Below are 26,425 nucleotides of genomic sequence, written 5' to 3'. Positions count from 1 at the left end.
GCACACGGACTTCTTTCTCTCCGGCGAGGGGGGACTGGAATGATCGATGAACTGTTTTTAGACGTCATCACCAATTGACAAGGGAAACACAAAAGTTTGGGTCACACAATTGGCAGGTGCCTTGCGATAGGTGCTGGGTAATTAATCACACCACCTGCCAATTGTGTGACCCAAACTTTTGTGTTTCCCTTGTCAATTGGTGATGACGTCTAAAAACAGTTCATCGATCATTCCAGTCCCCCCTCGCCGGAGAGAAAGAAGTCCGTGTGCATCTCTTGAAAAAGTGGAGATAATTTACTAAATACACGTTTTGTGCCAGAACTTTCACATGGATATAAAACTAGAGGACCATATTTCCCTCCACGTTTTTGGAATTATTTAATGGGTGAGTACAAACGGAGCATTTATCACATTCAGGCCGCACACTATTGAAATCGACCAGGGACAGTAGCGACCGTTCTATGCCTCTGATACATGAAAATGTACGAAGTTAATTAAATGATCACAGGCATTCTAGGTCTAGTGCTATTGCACCTCTAATGTGGCTCGCCAGGGACTATAAAGAACAGAATCAGCAGAAGGCGCTGTTTTATCCTTTTTTTCTCCAGATACCGGTAGTTCCCAGTTCCCACTGCTACAAATGTTCCTTTAACTTGTTGTTGCGACACACATATCTGTCGATTCTTCAGTTTAGTTGCCATAACATTTGATTCGTTTCATCGTTTGTTTTATGTCACGGCCGTGTGCTTGCGAGAAGTGCACGGAACTGCTTCTAGTTACTAGAAAAGTGTGTGTTTCTAGGGGGACATATCAGTGTGGTTACACACTGTAGTGGACCTGAAGCGAAGGGCTTTGTTTGTCGCCGCCAAGAAGAAGCGAGGTACGTTTACATTCTGACTGAGTGTTGTTTTGCATTGTAATTTGTACGTGTTTGTGTATTTAATTAAGTTCATGGTTGTTGTACAATGTGTATTTAGTCATGATAAAACAGAGTTACAACTCCGTGGGGCATAGACTTCTATTGAAAACAATTGTACTGTAAATAAGTGTAATGCTTTATGGTGTCGTCCACTCACAGTTAACAGTTTTTGCATTGAGTTGTGCTCTAAATGTACTGTAATTCTGCAAACTGTTAATAAATACTTCAATCAATCAAAAAAGGGACAACAGGTTTACGGAATGCATTAGACTAGAGTCTACTATGGGCTCGCGCGAGTACCACGTGACCAGGCTGTTTTCTGCCCCCCTGGATGTCGTAACTCTGTCTTGGTCTGTGCTTAAAGGTGTAGTGAAATGAAAAATACGTTTTTCCACACTTTTAGACCATATCCGTGGTCATTATATGGGCATACCTAACAATGGATGCCAAAAGCTCAAGTTGAAACATAGCAGTGTTTCAACTTGAAACCGTCTGAAACTTCAAAATAAAATGTCCACCATTTCCGTTTCACTACGCCTTTAAACCCCGTATTCAGCATTCGCGCATGCGAGAGATCATGAATCAGTTGTGTGGTGTTACATTGGAATTGGTGACCTGCTGAAATATGTGACAACCGTGTAGACAATCGCATAACGTCAGTGTCTGAATGTAAATCGTTGCAGTTTTTTATTAGCAGTGTTCAACCTAGCGGTATTTAGGCCACAGTTTTAAAGACCTCCATGTAAGTTCTGTGAAGTCCACAAGATGGTCACAATTTTCAGCAGGTCACCAATTTCACCATAACACCGCCATGCTGGAGTGGTCGAGCGTGAGTGAGCGAGTGGCTGAAATTTTGGATTATTGGAATTTGGCCAGAGAGAGAGCCGGTGAAAAAAATGTAATTTTCTGCCCAAAAAGTGCATTTTATACATGTGGTGGGGGGGCTCAGAGTGCATCCACCGGAGAAAGTAGGCTTTTTTTCATCACTAAACCATTGTATTGGTGTGTAGCGAAATAGTCGAGAGGCTGTGCCGCATGTCATGCAGCGGCAGGTCATGGAGAGTCCCATAGCTTTAATGCAAACGGCATGGCAAATCTAGTGTTGCAAATTGTGGCTAGGGCTGTAAGCTGTTTCTGTTAAATTGTGGTGTACAGCAGCTGCAATCCCTGTTTTCAGTTTTCATACGTCTTCATTCCCATTTATGTTCCATTTTGCTTTGGCAATGTAAACATGTTTTCTCATGCCATTTAAAGTCCCATTAATAAACAAATAGCAGATAGCATGTCTGACTGCTCAGGAAACAGTCAGACATTTTTTCTGTCAACAATGTCAATGGTTTAAATAAAAGCATGATTGTAATGACATTAGTGCTGCACAAAGAGTGCATGCACACATGGAGTGCACGCGCTCAGCCGCTCACACAGATGGACGGGTTGATATCGATCAAAAACAACCCTTAGCATCTCGCTTACAAAAGCATGTGCACAGCGTGAATGATATTAGGAATGACCGACCAGTGGACGGTGGTCCATCCATTGTGTGACCTGCAGTATTCTTAAAGATGGAGTGCCACAATTTTTTTATTTTTCCAGTTTTTCATGTGTCTATGATGTGAAAGTACTTCATTAGACACCCTGGAGTCGTTTTTATGTGCAATGGTGTATTAACTTTGTATTTAGAGCTACAGATTTTCTCAGGTGCTCAAAATGTTAAAGATGGAGTGCCACGATTTGTTCCACCCTAAAACATAATCATCAGGTATTATTATAATATAAGGAGGAAGACCTTTTTCCAAAAAGTGTACAGTATTTGTTAAAATGTCGTTTTTATGTGGGCACCCGGTGGCCTGGTAGGTGGTGATGGGTGGTGATCCACCTGAACTGAAGCCGCACCCACAGCTGTAGTTGTATGATAAAGGGGGAGGGGTTAGGGGAGGGGCTGATAGGGTAAATACAAAGGTAGAGAAACAAGTGTGTTTCTCTACCTTCTCACCTGGTACCGGTGCACGTGAGTAGGTGATTAGACAATGTGAAGTAGTCAAAATGTCTTTCTTTGTCCATGTCCCGCATCAGCTGCACCACCAGGTAGAACGCTCCTTCAGCCCGCCTAGACTCATTCAAAACACGCACCAGCAGGTAGAACGCTCCTTCAGCCTGCCTAGACTCCTTCAAAGGACGCACGTACCACCTACGACTATGTGGCGTTCTCTGCCGCTCTCCTTCAATTGCATTCTGCAAAAGCTCATCATAACTTTCTCCTCGTCTTCCTCTTCCGCCATGAACTCCAAAACTACCTGACTCCTACCACCCGCTGCCATTTTGTTGTGTTCACACGCCTTATCTCTCCCACAATGCACAGCGTGCGCGCATGTTAAAAAATAGGCACCTCAGGTAGTGGCCGGAGATTAGCTTTGAGCTGTAGGGGTCGACCCCACAAGACAACGGGAACCAGGGGTGTGTTTCTGCCTGGATGGTGCACCAGCCAGCGAGGGGCGATGGCCAGTCAGATATTTACACGCTGTGCAAGGTTCATTTCCCGGCCAGAAACATTCATGTCAAAGGACCTCCAATATTTACAAGCAATTTTGGGCGCTAAGCCGTGAGGGAATATGATTTGACTTTTATAGAGCCTAATTAAATTTGGCCCTAGGAGCTTTCCAGAACCGACTTCGTTTCGGCTCTAAAATAGCAGTATGAATCGGCCCTAAAGAAGAATAAATATGTTAATGAGAATCGTGTGAGAAGCGTGATCTCAATTTTTGTGGAGGAAAATCGAGATTCACATTTGAGCAAGAATTGTGCAGCACTAGTATGACATATGACTAGATTTGGGGCTGTTATGACAGTATATTCTTATTTTGTTTCTAGATCCGGAGCTATTCATGATACAGGCCCAACTACATCCATCCTAAATTCTTCCATCAGAGTGTGAAGAACAGAGTTGTAGCAGTGATACAGACTATCATGTTGAAACCAGTGATCAAGTTACACAAAATAGGTCTGTACTGTTTTATTGTTACTGTGAAAATGTAGTCTAATAACTATGTACTATTTTACTATGACAGACCAGAGCTATTAGCTGATGTGTATAAGGTTAATTTGTCTCTTTATGTTGTTTACTTCAAGAGTTATGGCATTTTCCAACGTTTCATTCATTTTTGAAAGTAGCCATTTTTAAAGATCCAGGATGGCTGCTATACCAACCTCGACAAAAATGGCATCAAACATTTTCTGATTTGTTAGGCTATAAGTTATAAGGTTTCCAAAAATATAGTCTTACAAATCTTCCAAAAAAAAATCCTACAAACTCATATGGCTGAACATAGTGAACTGGACTATTACACCAACAGTTGCTGAGAGTATGCTCTCAATATGGCTCAGACTGTGACAAAATTTACAATGCAAAGAAGAGTAGCATGATTATAAGGAGTTTGGGAGACGCCTGTCCCGTCCTGTCTGGTAGATCTATGATTAGATCAAGACAACTAGTTAGGCCTTTATTTTTCAAATGGTCTATCTGATGATACAGACAGGCAACGTAGAACATATGCACAAGCTAACATGATTATTCGTAAGTTTAGTATATGTTCAGCTTCTGTGAAGTCCACACCATGCAAAGCTTTTTGCATAGTGTGGACTACTGTCCTTACACCTCCGCTCAGCGGTCGTCGCCTGTCTTGCCTCGTATATAGTATATATGTACAGCATAGTATAGCATATATGTGTAGTTTATATGTATAGTGTCATTATATAGATATGTTCTAGTTATAGTTTATATGTATAGTGTCATTATATAGATATGTTCTAGTCACGGTCTTAGCTTACGCATGTTTCGCGATAAATGCATTTTTACATATGTGATGTATTCCCATGCTTTTTGTTCTTGCCTATTGTAAGTCGCTCTGGATTAAGAGCGTCTGCTAAATGCCTAAATTGTAAATTGTAAATTGGTTCCTCCCGTCCCTGTTTCCTGGTTTACTTCGCTGAACACAACACACTTCTACTGCTCGTATCGTTTTATTAAATTGTCGTATTTTCTGTATTCTGTTCCGTATAGTGTCTGTTCATGATGGATTTGACTGTTTTTAATGTGAATTAAATTCCTTCATTCCAGACCAGTCTATGGATTCCAGACTGAAGGTGAAGATGAACTCTCCACAATGTGACAAAACCTTTGCCAAAAGAACACGACACAAGAAGGTTCACACAGAGAGACCATTCAGCTGTGAAACATGCGGGAAGAGATTTATTCGTGTCAGACACTTAACACAACACCATCTTGTACATACCGAAGAGAAACACAAGAGGGTTCACACAGGAGAGAGACCATTCAGCTGTGAAACATGCGGGAAGAGATTTATTCGTGTCGGACACTTAACACAACACCATCTTGTACATACCGGAGAGAAACCTTACAGCTGCGAACAATGTGGTAAAAGTTTCGCTCTGATGTCGAGACTCGACAGACACCAGATACTTCACACCGGAGAGAAGCCATTCAGCTGTGAAAAATGTGGGATGTGTTTTGCTGAGCTTGGAACCTTAAAATCTCATGAGCATATCCATACTAGAGAGGAACCTTACTGCTGTGACAAGTGTGGGAAAAAGTACCTTCACAAGGTTAGTTTCAGAGACCACCAGAAAACTCACACCACAGAGAATCCCTGGTGTTGTAACCAGTGTGGACAAGGCTTCACTTCGTATTATTATCTCACAGTACACCGGCGAATACACACGGATCAGAAACCCCACCGCTGCGAACAATGCGGCAAAACCTTCACCATAAAATCTAGCCTGTTAAAACACCAGAAAATTCACGCTGGAGAGAAGCCTTACCACTGTGAAATATGTGGGAAGTGTTTTAGTCGGTCCGGACACTTAAAACTGCACATGCGTATCCATACTGGAGAGAAGCCTTACTGTTGTGACCAGTGTGGGAAAAGGTTTACTGAAGAGGGTGCATTGAAAAGACACCAGCGAGTGCACACCGGTGACAAACCTTACAGCTGTGAGCAATGTGGCGAAAGCTTTACGCAAAACTCTACTCTCGCAATGCACCAGAGAATTCACACCGGAGAGAAGCCTTTCCGTTGTGACCAATGTGGTAAAACCTACAGACAAAAGAGTCACCTTAGGACGCACATGAAACATCACACTGGAGACAAACGTTACAGCTGTGACCAATGTGGAAAAAAGTTCTATGACTTGCATAATTTGCGACAACACCAAAGAACTCACACTGGAGAGAGGCCTTTCGCCTGTGTCACATGTTGGAAAACATTCAATACAGCAGCTTATCTCAAAATACATCAGAGATTTCACACAGGGGAGAGGCCTTACCGCTGTGACCAGTGTGGGAAAAGCTTCCATGCAGGGAGTACGCTCAAAGTTCACCAAATAAGTCACATGGGAGAGAAGCCTTACTGCTGTGACCTCTGTGGGACAAGGCTCGGTTCAATGTGTTCTCTCAAGTCACACAAAAAATCAATCCACAGTGGAGAGAAGCCCTATTGCTGTGATCAGTGTGGGAAAAGGTTTGTGCTTAAGGGTAGCCTAAGGTTACACCAGAAAGTTCACACAGGAGAGAAGCCACATGGCTGTGACCAGTGTGGAAAAAGGTTCACTCTAAAGCCTGATCTCAAAATACACCAAAGAATTCACACTGGAGAGAAGCCTTACTGCTGCGAGCAGTGCGGAAAAAGATTCACGCACTGGTCTAGTCATAAACACCACCAGAGAATGCACACTGACACAGGAGGGAAGCCTTACTACTGTGAGACTTGTGGGAAAATGTTCAATGCACTGTCTGCTCTTGAACGACACCAGAGAATTCACACCGGACAGAAAGCTTACCGCGGTAAGACGCTGCCATTCAGCTGTAACCAGTGTGAGAAAAGCTTTACTAAAAAGTCTGGCCTCAGTCAACACCAGAGAATTCACACCGGAGAGAAACCTTACAGCTGTGAGACGCGTGGGGAAATATTCCGCAGGTCGCAACGGCTCGAATTACACAAGATGACTCCGACTCCGACTGTGACTGGAGTGAGGCTGCTGTTCAGCTGTAACCAGTGTGAGAAAAGCTTTACTAAAAATTCTAGCCTCAGTCAACACAAGAGAATTCACACCAGAGAGAAGACTTACTGCTGTGACCAGTGTGGGGAAAAGTTCACTGCTTTGTCTGATCTCAAAGTACACCAGAGCATTCACACTGGAGAGAAGCCTCGTCAGCACAGAGATACTGCAGATAAACCTGACTGCTGTGGCCCACCCAGGACCACCTCTATTAAACAGGAGGAACCAGATGATGTCCAGGACCGGACCACCTCTATTAAACAGGAGGAACCAGATGACGTCCAGGACCTCCGTAAGTTTCATTGACCCTCATCTAGATGAATGCATGAGTGACACAGAGAGAATCGACCAGGTGCTCAGTGGAGGTGCAACAAAAGTTTAAAAGTAGACTGGTGCTTCAAAGATCAGTGGGACTGGAATACTAAATAAGGCGGCAATCAGAGCACTCAAAAAGGTATACGAATGAGGAGAGGGTGGATATAAAATCAAGGTACTACTATATATGAAAAGTTTAAAAAGCCAACATGTTTCGACTCACAAAGGACTCTTCATCAGGGCAGGTATGAGTAAAACACGCAAACACAGGTCCATATATACTGAGTCAGGCAATCAGCATTAGTGTGGGAACACACCCAGAACTACATGTGTGCGTGTGTGCGTGCGTGCGTGCGTGCGTGAGCTCTAACACTGATGGGCAAATTATCATACGTAATAACATAAGAAAGGTGTTCTTTATTTTGCAGTTAAATGTTTGATTTGTTTTCTCTTTTTTTACTTATGATTATTGCTGCATTGTTTCTTTTTTTGCTGCGTTTTTTTCTTTCCTCCTAATTTCTTAAAGATTTTTTGGTTTTGTTTTATTGGTAGATGGATAGATGAAAGTAGGCTGACAGGAAATGGGTAGAGAGATGGGGGGAGGGGGGTGACACGCAGTAAAGGCCGTCGGGATTGGGAGTCGAACCCGCGGCACACTGCCAGACTGGATTACCAGCCAAGGTGCCCAGACGGCTAAGCCAGCCGCCCAGCCTGCCCTCCTAATTTCTTGATTGACCTTTTTTGTGCTTTTCTTATGTTATTACGTATGATAATTTACCCATTAGTGTTAGAGCTCATGCATGTGCATTGCGCACACACGTGTGTGGTTCTGGGTGTGTTCCCACACTAATGCTGATTGCCTGACTTGCCTGTCTCAGTATATATGGACCTGTGTTTGTTTTCCTCATACCTGCCTCCTTTGTGAGTCAAACCATGTTTGCTTTTTAAAAACAATTGAATTGAATAAAGTACCTTGATTTTATATCCACCCTCTCCTCATTTTTATACCTTTTTGAGTGCTTGGATCACTGCCTTTTCTTAGACCCTCATCTATAGTTGGATATAATAGTAGTATAAAAGTTCTTGGATACAATAACATCAGTTTAAGGGACGAAAATCGCTTGTCCGGAATTCTCCCGGAAATCATGCTTTCTCAATTTTGAGATTTGGTGCTATTTTGCTTCCTAAACATGTTTTCTTTCAAATTCAAAATACAGATTTAGATATTTTAGTAGTTTATTTTAGCCAATGACAGCTCGTTTTGCTGGGTGAAAATCCACCCTCTCTATTTTCATGATTGGTTGTTGGTACAAAGGAAGTGACCATATTTGGATCAAACCACAGTCAGCTCGAGGTCCAGACCTTTCCAATGATATATGGCATATGTTGTTGGCAAGGTTTGGATGAGATATTTTGTCTCAAAATAGTGGCTTCAAATAAAACGTTTTGGAATTTTACAATACAAATCTTTAAAGGCTGTTTTCTCAAAATGAGTTTTCCTCATACCTGGGGCAAAGAATCTCCACTTCAGTTGCACTCACATACACCATACACCACATACACAACTTTCCAGTCTTATTCATAACTATATTCTGCAGGAATTTACAGAAGGGTTTGTTGATATATCATTCATAGCCTGATTTACATCACATTTTATTCCTAAAAACGAAAATGTTTTTTTTTTTATGCCTGTTGACACTAATTTCTGATTTGTGGAGTGATAATTAGAGATATCTAAAATCCCCTCAATTTTGTCAACAAAATGAAACAATTTTGAACCTAGCTTTATCCGATCTTCAGATTTATCGTCCCGAAATGTATGCAAATGAGCACATATAATGCCTAATTTGCATATTTAAACATAATTTCAGAAAACTTGTAATACAAAAAATCTTAGTCTTAATATAAGTAGTTTCATTGTGATAGCTATTGGTTAACTCTTTTCCCTATTTACCTGTAGTGTCTCACCTTAGGAGGTCAAAAATCATGGTTGTCGGTGGCTTGTTTTTGCTTTTTCCTCCCTCTACAGAGAAGCAAGATCCGGAGTGGAAGTGCATCAAAAACGAGCCTGTCAACACCTGTCTTGGTATGGAGATGCCGGGGATCCGGGCCCGGATTTACCGTCTCTCCGAGCGGCAGCAGGTGGCCATGCTCATGAAAATGACAGCTGAGGAGACAGTCAACAGTCCAGGTAGGTGCTTGTAATGGCGTCCACCTCTCTGTTATCTCCATTGGTCAACAGTCCAGGTAGGTGCTTGTAATGGAGTCCACCTCTCCGTTATCTCCATTGGTCAACAGTCCAGGTAGGTGCTTGTAATGGAGGCCATGTTATCTCCATTGCCATGTATAGTTTTATTTATCAATTTTGTATTGTGCCTACAAAGCCAAAGTGACCTAACTACGGGTAAAGGAATTGGCCGATAAATGGGTTAAAAAGTGTTTCAACTCATCAGCCAAATATTACACTAATCAAATTTTTGAGATAATTGTTTATCCCCCAAAATCAAAAGGCTAATTTGACCTTTGGGATACACAAATGTTTGGTGTGTTGGTGTGTCCAAAAACATAGTTGCTGCACTTTGGCTTTGTATGGCAGTATTGTGTAGCTGCTATTTCGTGTTTGATTATTGCATTTTTTTTAGGGCTGTCAAAATAACAGTTAACTGTATGAATACATTTTTCAACGCAATTAATGCGTGATTAGATGACCCGCCCCATGCATCCCATCCACTCCGCTCTAGTATCTTATGGCTGATAGATCCAAACGAGATGGAAAGAGAAGCCCTATCTGGATGGGGGAAAAAAACAAGTGGGTTATTGCCATAAAAGGCTGCACATTGTGCACAATGTACATGGGTAGCGGCTCAAATCACATAGCATGACAACAGGTGAGAGACAAAGGGACATGGAGAGAGCGAGAGCTAGAGAGTCACGTATCTTTCGGTTCTCACAAGAATAGGGCATATTTTGGACATATTTTGAATGCTGATTAATCATGATTAATTATTTTTTAAGCTGTGATTAATCTGATTGTTTATTTTTTGACATCCCTAGTATTTGTATTTAATCTGGATGGCTCTGAGACTGATAACTGATAACTGACTGATAACCGGTTAAATGGTCTACGTAACTCCACAGTTCATTACCACATTCTAAACAGACTGTTTACATGCTATTTTTTCAGCCACCTGATTTATTTGTTTGTTTAGAAACAAATCGTTCAATTTCTTTCACAGGGTCTTTAACGTCGGACCCCGGTGCATGTTAACATGGCCTGTCTTTGCCATTTGTTCTGTTCACTTCTCTCACAGTTTCCGATGAGCAGCCTGGAGTCATGGGACGTGTGATGTCCAACTACCAGTGTCCTCTGGACAGCGAGGAGGAAGAGCCTGTGTGATCTTTCTACTTGCATTTACCATAGTTAAAGGACAACTTTAGTTTTTCAGGTTCATGTTTTAGGTTGTTATTAGAGGGAAAAAAAGATGAGGGTAAATTTAGTTTAATTTTCTGCATGGAACTAAATATGTATATTTATTTTACAAAAATGTATAGTGATTTATTTTTGTATTATTTACTATAATCCTACTAGACCACATAAAACATCTGGCCACAAAAGATCACAGGATCTATTGAATGTCTGACAAACTGGCATATTGAGCCTACAACACACAGTATGGCATCTCCCTAGTACCCCCCTTCATATTCAGTAGATCCCCTGATCTTGTGTGGCCAGATGTAATTTCCTGGGGTCTAGTAGGACTATAGTGAATTATAATAAAGAAATAATGTATTTAGCCCCATGTTCGAATGCCCCCGCCCCCTGTCAAAAATAACTAAAATTGCTAAAACGAATAACAACTTTCTCTAATAACAACCTAAAACATGAACCATGGTTGAAAAATACTAGCGTTGTCCTTTAAGATAGTTAGAGATTTCACTCAGAGCGTGCCGAGTTTATAGTTTGAGAATCTACCTATATAATTGAATGCAGATTCATAAAAATGACAGCTTTTTAGACAGTTTCCATAATGGTTATTGTTGTGTGACTTTGTGCCTGGTTCTTCATTCATAATTATTTGATATTGGAATAACCTGTTAATGAATTGTGAATCATGTAATCTTTGTACTTTTCCCTCCTATCATCTTATTAATTATTATCCTGAAAGGTGCATTTAAACCAAGTTCTTAAAAGGATCCCTGGCTAATAAGACAAATATGCCTTAAAATGTTATACTTGCCCTCTAAAACTAAAATAAAAAAATAAAAACACCTTCAATATTTTATTTCTATCATAACTAAAGAATATTTCAGTCAATAGGGACTGCTCCTGTCGCAAGTTGATGATGTCATATGCCCATGTGTGGTCTAGCCCTATGGAATGCATATGCCAATAAAAAACAACTTAATACTTCCTAAAGTTAAGGATATGACTATAGTTTTAGATTAGTTTTTGTAAATGTGATTTACAGATGCTGAAAAAGGTGGTAGGATGTATAAACTATACGTACATAATAAACAGATGAAAAACATGTTTTAAATGTTAAGGATTTAAAGGACATTTATATAATTTTAAAGGTAAAATATATTACTTTAATTTTAATTAATTTGGGTCTTAAAGTGACAGCACTAACTGGGATTGGGGGGGGGGGGGGGGGGCGCAACGCAACAGGCCAACAGCACGCACACCAAGGCCCGCTCCCGCTCGATCATGATTGGCGGAAGGCCCCTCTCTATCCTGATTGGATGGAGGCTGGGCCACCTAGTCGAAAACGAAACCTAAGGTTTTTTGACCCAAGGGGTTAACTGGGGACAGAGAGGAACTCCTTATATGGTCAGCACACACTATAGTAGGGAGAATTATCACAACCCCTCGATGCACGTCCCACTGGGAGGAGATCCCGGGGCAGACCAAGGCGCAGTTGGAGGAAACACATCGACTCACTGGCCTTGGAACGTCTCGGAATCCCCCAGGAGGAAGTCACTAATGTTGCTCTGGAGAGGGAAGTCTGGAGCACTCTGGTGGAGCTGTTGCCCCCGCGACCCGATTACGGATAAGCGGATGGATTATCACAAAACAAAAAAATAAGTGATATTTGAATTAAGAGAAATCACTGAATATAGGCTACTGATGTAAATTAACTAAAGAGGAGAACTATTTTCCTCCTATAGGCCTAGCACTAGCACACAAACAAGCATGAGACTTGACTTAAAACTAAAACTGAAGAACATCTAAAGCTAATCAGGCAGGCGGATGAATAAGGCAGATCTTTCAGAGTTACCCACCCACCCCTTTTCCCCTTACTGTATATGATTGATTTGATTTGATTGATTCTTTATTTAAGTGTCATGCTTCCGAAGAAGCCCAGCCCATATGGACTTATGGGACACTTTTTACAGTTTACATGAACAATTACAATAAACCGACATGACGGTTTGCAAACAATGATCAATTGAATACCAAACTGACACTCCAGATCCTTACGAGCAGATTACATAATATATAACAAATAAAATAAAAAATAAAATAAAATACACCATTAGGCCTGTGACAGGAGACACATGTACCTACTTGAAGAGCTGGGATTGTCTTCTACTCCAGGCTCTAGAAACAAACTGGGCTGTCCTAAATACTTCATAATTAAATAACCAGTCTAACTTCTGTCCATCATCTTCCCAGAATAGATCAGGATGTCTTTGTTGCATTACCTCAAACAGTGGAACCCTCAAATCATCATACAGGGTACAGTAAAACATAAAATGAAATTCATTTTCCACATCATTTAGGTCACATACAATGCATAATCTATTCTCTTCTGGGACCGCTGAAAACCGCCCTACCTCAATAGCCAGAGGCAGGATACCAGTTCTCAGCTGGGCACACAATGACCGCTGGTTTCTGGTCAGAAAGGATTTGACATACAGTTCAGTACCAAAACACTGCTTCATCTGGACATATGATCTAAGTTTTGGTTTAGACCATATGTCATTTGACCATTTATCTTTGTAATTACTAAATAGTTTTTGTTTCAACCTATTGATATTACCACAAAGCATATTCTGAAAGATATACGACAGATCTGCCTCTCTAAAAATAGGAAAAACTTCCTTCATCCAGGACCAGGGGCCATTGTGTGCCTTATCCCAATTGAATACCTTTTTTGTTAACCTATCTTCTGGCAGATTAATGAGACGGTTCCACAAGCGGATCACTTCTCCCTTTTGCCTAGTCTCCATCGGTTCCCAACCCATATCTCCCTGGATTGCAAAAGAAGGGGCAAATGCATGTACCCCAAGGAAACACCTTATGGCTCTATTCTGGATAGAATTAACCTTTTTATCATCCTTAAAACCCCAAACACCAGCTGCATATGTGAGTATTGGACAGACACATGCATCATAGAGCTGTGAGTATGTGGAATAACCTAGATCTTTACAAAGTTTCATTTCATTTGACTAATTATTGACCAAACAGCTCTACCAGCAGAGTCCGCCAATGTTCCTGTGACGACTTCCGGTTGGATGGCTGCTTAGACTGAGAGCTCCTAGGCACCACTACTCATTTATATGTTATATAAGCTCTTTTCATAGCCTGTGGGTCTCCTAAGGGCATTGATAATATTGCTGAAAGATATAACCCACAATGTCTACACGAAAGAAGGCCAAAAATGTTGAAATCGCCGAACAAACAACTGAGAAAGAGCCCGGCACGCATGGCGGCGGCGTCCCCGAGGACAAAAATATGGCTGAAGATATTGCAAGCATACACCAACTCCTGAGACGGATGGACATCGACCAGAAGAAAACCCTAACAGAAATTAAAACATCTACTTCATCTATCGAAGCAAAACTGGCTGGCATCGTAGAACGCCTAGACGACGCTGAAGCACGGATTTCTGGCCTTGAAGATGCGGCTCTCAAGGCCTCTGAGGCCACGAAAGCCGACCCCCCGGTCACAGCGTCTCAAATGGAGGAGGTGTATAAACGACTAGATTTCTTTGAATCAAGGGGGAGAAGATATAATTTGCGTTTCCGAGGATTCCCGGAACGAAGTGAGAATGGGAATGCTGCCGAGTTCCTGGAGAAAGTACTACCTGCACTCCTGGGAATTACATTTCAAAGAAGCACCTTCGTGGATAATGCGCATCGGATTCCACCAGTGCAACAAGAGGGGAAACCTGCAAGATTTATCATTGCAAAATTCATGTCCCTCCGAGATGTTGCCCTGATTAAAGCCGCAGCGAGAGACAAGGAAATGTCTTGGGAGGGCCATAAAATCGAGATCTTTCCTGATCGCACCAAGGCGATGGAGATGAAGCGTCAGGAATTTAAAGATTGCAAGGTGGCTCTCCATAGCAAAGAATTATCCTTTTCTATTGTACATCCCGGGATCCTAAAAATCCGCCTGAGCGAGGGTAATGAACGGCGCTTCACTGATCCGAAACGAGCACTGGACTTTATCAACGAACTGTGAGTCTCCCCATATTGATTATTGAAAAAATGATGACGTTCTTGCGGAGACGTGGTTGAACTATAGTCTATACATGAGGGGAGTGAGAGGATTACTACAGCAGGCGGCTGAGTGCTGACAGTCCCCCCCCCCCCCCTCCTCTCCGCTTCATCATTATTAGTATTTCGCAGTATATACTGGACTGATAATAAAGGTGCCCGTCTTAATTTTACATTTTCCCTTCTTTCTGTAATTACCACAAACTTATAGTTCTTATCGCCATTACCTAATTTAAGAACGTTGGTAATAATCAAGGCTATTAAGGCCCCTGATGATGATTTATTATTTAGACTAATGTGGACAAAGTCCGGGCGAATGCCGATTTAGTTTAGTCTATTAAGTTAAATTGCCGCAATGCTTGCTCAACAGCCAGCCGCGGGTTGTATCGATATTTGACATGTTCGCCCCTCTTAGGCTATCCTGTTTTTGTTTGTTTTCCGCTTGTTTTCGTTCCATCGGACTATATTTAAAAACAAGTTTTTGCGTTGCCTTATTTTTCTTCTCCCAGTGGGTCGTTTGGATCCCGCTGTTCTCTCCCTCTCTCTCTGTGTCTGTGTCTGTATGCGTGTCAGTGTGGGTTGTTGTGTGTATGGACGTGCGCGCGTGTGACTGGCCCTGCGTGCGAGAGAGGTGCCGTGCCGCTGCCATAGCGTTGCCTTCCCCTCCTCGTTAATTATTTTTGTTTTTTTCTTCTTTAGGTAGGCCTAGTATTAATTATATATAGTAGCCTACATAAGGCTGAGCCGGTGTGCATTATAGCCTACAAAGGGGAATGAATACTGACGTAAACCACTGCTTTCTTCCCCTCTCTTCTTTCTTTTCACTTTATCACATAAAGGACATGATTCCAATGATCGCCCCATGCATTGATTAAGTTGCAGCTATATATATGTTGTCAAAATGGACAAATGGGGATCATCATGGCATCTGATTTGTAGGCCTACATGATTATTGGGTGTGTGTGTGTGTGTGCGTGTGTGTGGCGGGGGGAGGGCAGGGGATATGCTGGTAGAGATACAGTGAGGAACTGCGGTATTATTATTATTATTATTATTATTTTTTTCTCTCCCTGATACCAATCTTTTTTCTCCTATTAATTGTATTATGTATTCGTATGCTGGACTGATAGGGGGTATTTTTTATTTATTATTTTTATTACATGCCAACTTTATCAATCAATGTGAATACTCTGCTGCTGCCTCTAAAAGACATTGGTTGTGATAATGACGGTAATAATGATGATAATTACTGTTGTTGTTATTATTATTTATTTATTTATTTATTTTCTGGTAAATTAGGGACGTAACGATTTCTAATCATTTTCTGGTAAATTAGGGACGTAACGATTTCTAATGGTCGTTTCCGATGCCTCTCTCGACGGACTGACAACTCCCTGGGTAGGCTAACAGGATATCGCTCCATTTAACAAGCATCAGGCTGATCCCAATGTATAACCTAAGGGAGAGGGGGGGGGGGGGGGGGGGGGGGGAAATTACAGAGAATAATAATAATTACTAATAGGATTGATTTACTCATTTTTCCCTCTTTTTCTTCTCTCCCCACAAATTGTTAAAACACCAATAACCCATTAAAAAAGTAGTGGAAAATACATTAACTCATGCTATGAACCGTGTCCTGTCTGATCGGCAGGAAGGGCCTTGGTGCTGAGGCAATTTAGTTTAGTATATTGGCAGTCCTTCAGAGAGTGGTATCGGAAATAAAATAAAGCAGAGCGGAGAATTAATAAAGGTATGGGATAGGGTGGGGGGACGAGCGTTACTATATGCCAGCGGGTGACCAAGCAGGCTATACATATATATATTTTTATTTTTTATTATATTGAGTATGTGGTGCCGTTATTAGTTATTAGTCAAGCGGCCTTGAAAAGGGAGCGTTTCACAGACGCATTTGTTTTGTGTTAGTGCCTATCACTAAGGCACACTGGGTGGAGCACTTTGGCTCCAAGGTTTGGTTTGTATTGTTGTTTTTGTTTTTGATATGTTTTTTCCTTTTGTTTCTTCACCCCCCCTCCCCAACTCTGAGGCTGTGTGGAATTTTGGTTTCAAGCTAACGGATGAGCGGGCAGGATCGTAGGGGGGGGCTAAGCCTATGTAGCTGGAATACGAAAGGGATGGGTCAATTGGTAAAAAGGAAGAAAATATTGAATACTTTAAAAGCAAGGAAATATGACATCGTTTTCCTCCAAGAAACACATTTATTAGAATCAGATAATAAGAGATTACGGAGGGACTGGGTGGGTCAGGTTTTTTATTCCGTTGGTTCAAGTAATAGTAGAGGGGTTGCGATCTTGGTGCATAAACATCTTCAGTTTAAGAGCAATAAAGTGTTCACCGATGATCAGGGAAGAATGATTATTATTGAAGCCGAAATTCAAGGCCACCATTTGATATTGGCCAACGTATACGCCCCTAACCTAGACGACCCTGCCTTCTTTGGAATGTTGGAATTTAGAATGGGAGAGATGGATAACGGGCATAATTACCCTATTATATTAGGTGGAGACTTTAATCAGGTTTTTGATAAGGACAAGGACCGTAGCAATGCCATAAGCTACAAAAGCCGTAGAGCCGTCGAAATATTAAACAATATTTGTAAAGACCTAGGCCTAGTGGACGTATGGAGATTATTGAAGCCTACTAGTAGGGACTATACATTTTACTCCCCCTGTCATCGGATTTACACTAGAATAGATTACTTCCTGATATCTCATTCCCTCTTACCATCTATTGTCTCATGTGACATAGGGCCTATTATAGTATCAGACCATGCAGAAGTGACTCTTCTCCTCTTGCCATTTGGCAGCATTGGTAAAGCAAAATCACTAAGATGGCGACTAAACTCAAGTCTACTACAGGATAGCAACTTTAGACTATTATTACAAGAACAGATTAATTTATTCAGGGAAACCAATATACCCACAGCCCCATCTCCATCAACAGCATGGGAAACAATAAAGGCTTTTCTCAGGGGTTTTATAATTCAATATGCTTCCCATAAAAAGAGAGAGAGAGCGTCAGAGATTCTTAACCTTGAAAAGGAAGTGAAGATAGCTGAGAACAACTTTAAAGCCTGTATGTCGGAAGACAATCTACGCAAACTCTCTAAACTTAAATACGAATATAATACTCTGCTGTCACAGAAGGTCGAATTCTCATTGTTCAGGGCTCGTCAGCAATTCTTTGAGGAGGGCGATAAGGCTGGGCGCATGTTGGCTAATTATATTAAACAGCAAGAGGCCCATAGCGCTATTCCTGCAGTACAAGATCATCAGGGGACATTACACACAAGTACTACTGAAATCAACACCACCTTTAGAGAATTCTATGAAAATCTTTATAAATCAGAATCAGAGGTAGAGCAGATAGAAATAAATGTATTTCTTTCCAAATTAAATCTTCCAACTCTGTCGACGGAACAGAAACAAAAACTTGATACTCCAATAACAGTTAAAGAGATTGTAGAAATCATACAGACATTACCCGTAGGCAAGGCCCCCGGCCCGGATGGCTTTACCGCTGAATTTTTCAAACATTTTGCAGATGAACTTGCTCCAATGATGCTTGACATGTACAACGACTCGCTGGAAAGAGGCATGCTTCCACCGACACTCTCCCAAGCTATAATCACCCTTATTTTGAAAAAAGATAAAGACCCCACAGACTGTCGTAATTATCGACCCATTTCTCTGACTAATTATGATAGTCGGATTTTCTCAAAAATCCTTGCTAATAGACTAAATAAAGCTGTCCCCTTCTTGGTTCATCCCGATCAAGTGGGGTTTGTGCGTAATCGCTACTCTACAGACAATATACGACGTCTAATTGACTTAATGTGGTTTGTCAGGGAAGAGGCGGAGCCTGTTGCAGCCCTGTCATTAGATGCCGAAAAGGCGTTTGACAGGGTCGAGTGGGGGTATTTATTTACAGTCCTAAAGCACTTTGGAATTGGAGAACCCTTTCTTAAATTGCTTCGCTTGATATATAGAGAACCTACAGCAGCTGTAACAACCAATGGGTTAATTTCTTCATATTTCAAGCTGGGTAGAGGGGTTCGCCAAGGAGACCCTGCCTCTCCTGCCCTCTTTGCGCTCGCCCTAGAACCGCTGGCAGCGGCCATTCGCCTGGACCCGAATTTTCCTGGCATACAAGTGGGCCCAATATCACATAAGGTAATGCTATATGCAGATGACATTTTGACTATGGTAAGCAAACCAGAAACCTCTGTCCCCACACTGTTGTCTATTATTAATTCATTTTCTAGACTCTCAGGCTACAAAATAAATTGGTCTAAATGCGAAGCGCTGCCCCTCACAGCATACTGCCCCAGAACCCTGTTCCAATCAGGAAACTTTAGATGGCCAACGAAGGGCCTAGGCTATCTTGGAGTTGTATTCCCATCTAATCTGTCAGATCTCATAAAGGTTAACATAGAACCCCTATTTGAAAAATTTAAGCTTGACATAGAACGATGGGCACCTCTTCGTCTCTCTTTGTGGGCAAAAGCGAATGTGCTAAAAATGACTGTAGCTCCCAAATTTAACTATATTTTACAATCATTGCCCGTTGAGGTTCCCATGAAGTACTTCCACAAGTACAACCAGTTGTGTAGCCTTTTTCTGTGGGAGGGGAAACGACCTAGGATATGTCTCAAGAAACTTCAGAACAGGGTGGATCAAGGTGGTTTAGGGATACCGAATCTACTTTTGTACCACTATGCCTTTTGCCTGCGACATTTGGCACAGTGGTCACTACCCCCCGAACGTGCCCCCCCGTGGTTTGACGTGGAGGGATATCAGTGTTCTGCTCTCCCCTTGAAGGCCTATGCCTCGGCCTCCCTACCTTCAAGTGTACAGTCTCACCCAGTGTTGACATGTCTGAAGGGGGTCTGGAACAAGGCAGCTAAAATTCTTAACTTTGATCCATTATTAAATAAGACTTCTAGCATATGGTTTAATTCTCGTATACATATTGGCAGATCCTCCATCTATTGGAAGGAATGGGTGGAAAAGGGAGTGGCGGTGCTTGGTGACCTCTACAGAGACCAGGAACTCAAATCCTTTAATGACCTACAGGCAGAATTTAACTTAAATAGACAACAATACTGGCATTATGTCCAACTTCAAAGCCTGTTGAGAAAAATGTCTAGAAGCTCCTTGGTCCCTCAGAATGGGAAGACTCCCTCTTCTATTATCACTAGCTACGGTAGGGGTCATGAAGCATCGCTCTACTACTCGATGTTGCTGGAGAAAGTTAGTACTACTAGTGCTCTGAAGATGGTATGGGAAAAAGACATGCAAACTACTTTTACAGAAAAAGAATGGGTCAACATACTAGGCAATTCAAAGCACATGTCACGCAATATTCGCACTAGGCTAATTCAGTTTAAAATCTTTAATAGAATGTATTGGACCCCTTCTAAATTACATAGAGCAAAGCTCAAAAATGATCCAGGATGCTGGAAGTGCCCGAACGAAGGTACGTTGACCCATGTCTTATGGAAGTGCCCCAGGGTACAAGATTTTTGGACACAAATACATGATCTTATTGAGAGAATCATTGGTCAAGATATCCCTCTCGATATCCGCTTATTTATACTAGGAGATCCTTCTATTCTTAAAGATATAACTCCTTCCACACACGTGGAATGGATCCAAACAGCCATAATGCTGGGCAGGAGGCTGCTAGTCCAATTATGGAAATCAGCCCACGTACCATCAATTACAGAATGGCATAACTTACTAAACAGTACAGCGTCATATGAAAGAGTATCATTCTCTATGAAAAATAAGATAGATCAGTTCCACCAGAAGTGGGACAGATTCCTTCTGTATGATAGCACTACGTAATGACAGACTACTGGCTGCCCCCCCTACAGTAGATCCTCGCCTGCTCACATATATGTCTCTATCGAGAAGAACACAGCCTCCCCTCCCCTTCCTTCCCTCCTAGTTGTGTCTTTTTTTATCTTTTGTAATGTGACTGTCGATTTGTGTCAAACGCTTGTTTCCTTTCTTTTCTTTTGTCTTCGTTTGTTTGTTCTGTATTGTTGTTACTGGTATTGTGGGTGTTGTGTCTGTGTCTGAAAAAGACACAGACAAAAAGTGTCTGTGTCTGAAAAAGAAAATCCAATAAAATACTAATCACAAAAAAAAGAGTCCGCCAATGTTCCAATTCCAAGATCATAGGACATGAATTCATCCAGCATAAAACCCAAGTACTTATATGCTTCAGTATAGTCCAGAGGCAGAGTACCAAATGAGAAATTCAGAGAAGATCTTTCTGTACCTTTTTTTCTAAAGTGCATAACCTGAGTTTTACTCTGGTTAATCATAAGCCTCCATTTTGAGCACCAGGATTTAACAATATCCAGCATCTTCTGTAGAGCATCTCCGGACTCTGCCAGGAGGACTATGTCATCTGCATAAAGTAAACAGATTACAGCAACATCATCCAACATTACCCCTAAACCTGAATGTTTGATTTCTTGGACTAGATCATTAACGAAGATAGCAAATAAAGTGGGAGATAAAACATCTCCCTGTTTCACCCCAAATGGTGTTGAAAACCAACCAGTAGTGAAATCATTCACTTGAACAGATGCTACTGGAACCTAATGATTTAATAGCTTTATAAAATCTACCATCAACAAATCTCTATTGACCCAATCAAAAGCCTTCTGAAAGTCTATAAAACATGCATAAGTAGATTTTCCCTCTTCAAGTCTTGTTCTAATTACTGTGGTAACAGTATATATGTGATCAATGCAGGCCCTGCGCTTCCTGAATCCATTCTGCTCATCAGCCAGTGTATCAGATACCTCCAAATAATAGGAGAGCCTGCTGTTCAGGATACTTGAATATAGTTTGTAAACAGTACTCATGAGACTAATACCCCTATAATTTAAAGGGACCCTTGGGTCATTCTTAGCAGACTTAGGAATGGGTTTAATGATAGACTTATACCAAAGGGAGGGGATAATACTATATTTGAAACATGTCTGAAATAAACTAAACAAAATAGGCAATATCTTGGGAGTTTTAAGAACTTCATTATAAAGGCCCTCTACTCCAGCTGCTTTTCCATTTTTTGCTTTATCAATGGCCCTCATAACTTCTTCTAAGGTAAGATTACCATTTAAGGGTTGGTTTACAACATATCTATCCTGATCCATCGCTCTCTCAAGAACATCTTTGGAATTACTGATGCTGGCCAGAAAGCTCTCATCAAAGATGGGTGGGATACAGTGCCCTGAATGCAAATTCGCTTTCCCACATTTTCAGAACACTTTCAGTCCTATCCTCCAAGTCACCATTAGGTAATCTTACCTCCATAGGTATTTTAACAGTTTTCTTAGGGCCCAATCGGTTGATTTCACTCCAGAATCTTTGAGGATTGATGGACTGAAGCTGTTCCAAATGCATTGCTTGACCTCTATTAAATCTCCGCTTAAAGAAACGTAATCTTTTATCAAAAATATGCTGACATCTTTTAAACTCATCCCTTAAATGCCTTTTCTGCAATATGTCCTGGCATTTAAAAAAAGTATTTTCAGCCTTTCTTACATCAGCCCATAATGCTTTCAATTCATGATTCCAAAAGGATTTACCTTTAGGCTGACGTCCTAGATTTTACCTGCGGTAGTAGGGGTCTTGGTGGAAGAGTGTCTATCCATCTCTGCATACAGCACACTACACAATGATTTGTAGCAGAGATCCACATCCTCCTGATTACCCCGACACGCCTCTATATTACTTATTAATTCTAGTAGAGCAGTGCAACACAACTCTGATGAGAGAAAATTATCTGGAAAAACTCTGGTTCGCCTAGTTTTGCTCCTGACTGTTGTGGGCTGAACAGTTAGATACCTCTCAGCACTGGCTTTAAAATTCAACAACAATAGGGAGTGGTCTGGCACTTTGCATCTATCCCCCAAGAGTTTTAGGCAGTCTGGACCATTATTATGTATCAAATCATTGGGAGTAATAACCCGGAATTCAGTACATAAATTAAGGCAGTCTTGAGAGACCATGATGTAATCGACCACTGCCTTACCCTTGGGAGAGATAGATGTAAAATCATCATTAATGGGGGTGACTCTGCCATTCACAATACAACATTTGGAGTCTTTAATGAAATTAATTAGAGTGTCTTTTTTTGTCCATATCACTACGCCCAAAAAATAGTTCCATGTGATAGAGGGGTCAAAGTTGAATGAAAGTCGCGCTAATATTTTAGAAATAGGTCAACAATACAAATTACGTTCGTTTTGTGGATTCGTTTACTTTTACTGCGTGGCCCCAGTGCCCCCCACAAAATGACCAAAACCAGAACAGAACTCCCACCATGGGACTCGGGCAATCAATTAATACAGTTGCAACCACTATATTAATGGCAAGTATTTCATACAACTTAAGTTCAAAAAATCTGAACTATCCCTTTAAAGCAAGAATACCATCTACAGCCTTATCAACAGTCACCTTGAAACACTGAAGTAACTCGTCCTTAACAAAAATGTCAACCCCACCTGAGGCTTTGGGGGCTTTAATATGCATATTCCTATTTTGACCAAACCAAGTATATCCCTCTAACGTAATTATAGTGTCATTTTTCAGATGTGTTTCGTTTAAAGAAATAAAGTCAGGGTCAAGGGACTGCAATAATAATGCTCTTAAACCACAATTTGAATCCGTCCATCCGTTCACGTTCCACTGGATCAAGCTGAAATGTTCGTCACTTACAGGCTGGGCAAGGGTCTCTCATTCAGGGAGGTCATCCCTTTCCTGGGGAGAGGGAGCTCGGCGATCCCTGCCACCTTCTGGGTTGTCATTTTTCCTCAGGACCCTCCCATTTCCACTGATGTAAAAGTTCTTGCCAGTCGGCATCTCCCTTAGGAGGGTCCTGAAGTTCAGCTCTATCAGTCGATCTGTATGTGACTATATGTTTCTTTTCCCTTTTTACCTCCTTTATGATGAATTCCCGTTCTGCTCTTTGGCTTTATAGAAGTGTATATTGGTAGGCCTACGTCTCTAAATGTTTTGATGAATTGAACAAGGTGGACCCTCACCCTCTTGTAAACAAGTGTGTAATGCTTTATTGGGTCGTCCACTCACAGTTAACAGTCTTTGTATTGAGTTGTGCTTGAATTGTACTGTAATTCTGCAAACTGTTAATAAATATTTCAATCAATCAATCAGTTCCATGTTTATTTTCGGAGACAAAGTACAAACTCGACAGCCATCAGGTCCAGCCACACCAGCCTGACGGTTTGTGGGACTAACACACAACAGTACAATTCAATAGGGTCTTTATACAGTACAGGACAGAGACAACAAAGGGAAGGTTCCCCAACCCCCTAAAGTCTAAACCAAGTGGTCAACAACATGTCCATATATATGGTATGGTCACCAAGGAAGCTAGTAGGTGTTCTAATCCACCAAGCAACACCCGACCATTTGTTTCATGTTTGTGGTCATCAAGATAGTGGCCACTGGCTATTCTGAGATTCTTATCAATCCTGTAGGCCTATGTACTGTAGGAACAGCTGAAGTTACTGAGAAGAGACAATTTAGGCTATGTCTAGTTTAACAGTTATTTATGCTATTATTAATGAATTGTGGTTCCATAATACTATAAACATCTGCATTACTTAATTTACAAGAAATGTACACATTTAGAGAGAATGTAGATTTATTTTATTTATTTTTTTAAATCAACATTTGCCTGATGGTACAACATCAAACACAACATGGCATTGTGGACAACATCTTATCCAACGACAACTAAATATTCTTACGTTTTGGTGGTCTGTGGCTCAAATGCAGAATAAATAATGAGACTTGATATGAAAAGCATTGAAAACCACGCACTGCCCTAGTCTATTGTCACTGCTGTTGTAAATAATTTGGTTAATAGTCCATCGGATAGAAGAGAGAGAGAGAGAGAGCAGGTGAAACTACATAGGCTATTGTTTAAAGTCATGTCATGGACAGAAGACTAGAAAGCGACGTTTTGCTGCCATCTAGTGTTCACCAGCAGACACTGCATGTGTCTGAAGATTATTATTGGTGCAGCAGTGCTTGACGAACCTTTTCATGACAAGAACCCCCAAATTACCCCCAGGGACCCCCATGGCCCCATCTGAACACTATGTTGTACAAGGGACCCCCATCTGAACACTATGTTGTACCAGTAAGGCATATGACCTTAGACTCTAGTATTAGGTAAGGCATATGACCTTAGACTCTAGTATTAGGTAAGGCATATGACCTTAGACTCTAGTATTAGGTAAGGCATATGACCTTAGACTCTAGTATTAGGTAAGGCATATGACCTTAGACTCTAGTACTCTAGTATTAGGTAAGGCATATGACCGGGACATCTTCCGCCATAGTCTGAAAACCCACCTCTTCAGACTCCACCATGGCCTGTAGCACTAGCCCCTTAGATAGCACTTTATGTAGACTTAGATAGTATTTTAAATATAGCACTTTATGTAAACTTAGATAGTATTTTAAACAGATTTATAGCATGTTACGTAGACAACACTAGAATTGCATTTTATGTAGTCATAGCACTTTATAGTACACATGTATAATATATAATATAGTATAGTATGTATAGTTTACATAGATACTCCACTGTTATGTTCTTAGCTTACGCATGTTCCATGATAACTACTTTTTATATATGTGATGTATGCCATGCTTTTTGTTATTGCTGATGTAAATCGCTCTGTAATTGTAAATTGACCTTAGACTCTAGTATTAGGTAAGGAATATGACCTTAGACTCTAGTATTAGGTAAGGAATATGACCTTAGACTCTAGTATTAGGTAAGGAATGGATAAATACATCCACGAGGGTCTAAATCTTAGGCTATGGCAGGATGATGGAAAGGTCTAAAGTTTATTGTCTGTCAATGTATTGATTTGAACAATATTGTTGATCATATGAGAATGTTTTAAAACAAATTAAAAAGAACAAATCCAGATGTGAAGCTTCTTTCTTGGCCTATACTGGGGTTGTACGGTTTCTCACTGATCGTCCCAGTGGTGGTTGTGACATTTATTTGTGCAAAACAGATACAATTTTACATACTATAGTAGCCTATGGCATTTTTTACATGAAAAAGGTTGAGCACCACTGACATAAAAATATAGGTTTTTCAGAAAATTGTCATGATTTAGAAGACATTTGTAGAATTGTCCTCAGGTCTAAATGGGTTAAACAACTACTAAATAAAGTATCAAATACATTTAAAAAGACAGTTCCCGCTTGCAGCTATACTTGAAAAGTACAGTCATGACTTAAACTGTAGGAGTATGTTGGTTTGTTTACTGTTTTACTGTTGAGTGAGACCCACAGTTTGGAAAACACTGCATTAGATCAAAGTGTCTCCCAAATAGAAGGGAGGGAAACAGATTGTTTTAAATGCTGGCTATTCCAATAAAGTAGAAAACAGGAGGGGGTTTAGTTAGTTAGACAAACAAGAAAAGGATGAGCTGTTATGTTATAATTTGCTACTCTTTTTTTGTGTGTGTAAAGGGTGTACACCAGAATGTCATTAAGACATGCAAATCCCTTGACTCCTTCA

At 41.0% G+C, this 26,425-nt stretch overlaps 1 protein-coding gene across 2 annotated transcripts; it reads left to right on the top strand.

The window, feature by feature from the left end:
- The first annotated feature begins 243 nt into the window (after positions 1-243).
- On the top strand, positions 244-11,604 carry LOC306914456 (uncharacterized protein). 2 transcript variants are annotated; one of them, XM_079491481.1, is made up of 6 exons: positions 244-385; positions 802-880; positions 3,788-3,917; positions 5,034-7,283; positions 9,336-9,497; positions 10,618-11,604. In XM_079491481.1, exons 3-6 carry the CDS (start codon positions 3,884-3,886, stop codon positions 10,701-10,703), a joined length of 2,532 nt encoding a protein of 843 aa, XP_079347607.1. In that variant the 5' UTR covers positions 244-385; positions 802-880; positions 3,788-3,883; the 3' UTR covers positions 10,704-11,604. The 2 variants fall into 2 exon arrangements, with proteins under 2 accessions (XP_079347607.1, XP_079347608.1); XM_079491482.1 differs by lacking the exon at positions 802-880.
- The last annotated feature ends 14,821 nt before the right edge of the window (positions 11,605-26,425 follow it).

This window comes from Electrona antarctica (assembly GCF_951216825.1).
Source record: "Electrona antarctica genome assembly, chromosome: 21".
Classification (NCBI taxonomy): Eukaryota; Metazoa; Chordata; class Actinopteri; order Myctophiformes; family Myctophidae; genus Electrona; species Electrona antarctica.
The sequence above is the reverse complement of the archived record's forward strand: the minus strand, read 5'-3'. Positions and strand labels throughout refer to the sequence as shown.

Coding starts and splice junctions, on each gene's coding strand:
- LOC306914456 (XM_079491482.1), top strand. CDS start 3,884: ATGTTGAAACCAGTGATCAAGTTACACAAAATAG. Junction 7,284..9,335: donor AGATGACGTCCAGGACCTCC/GTAAGTTTCATT, acceptor CTCCCTCTACAG/AGAAGCAAGATCCGGAGTGG. Junction 9,498..10,617: donor GGAGACAGTCAACAGTCCAG/GTAGGTGCTTGT, acceptor CTTCTCTCACAG/TTTCCGATGAGCAGCCTGGA.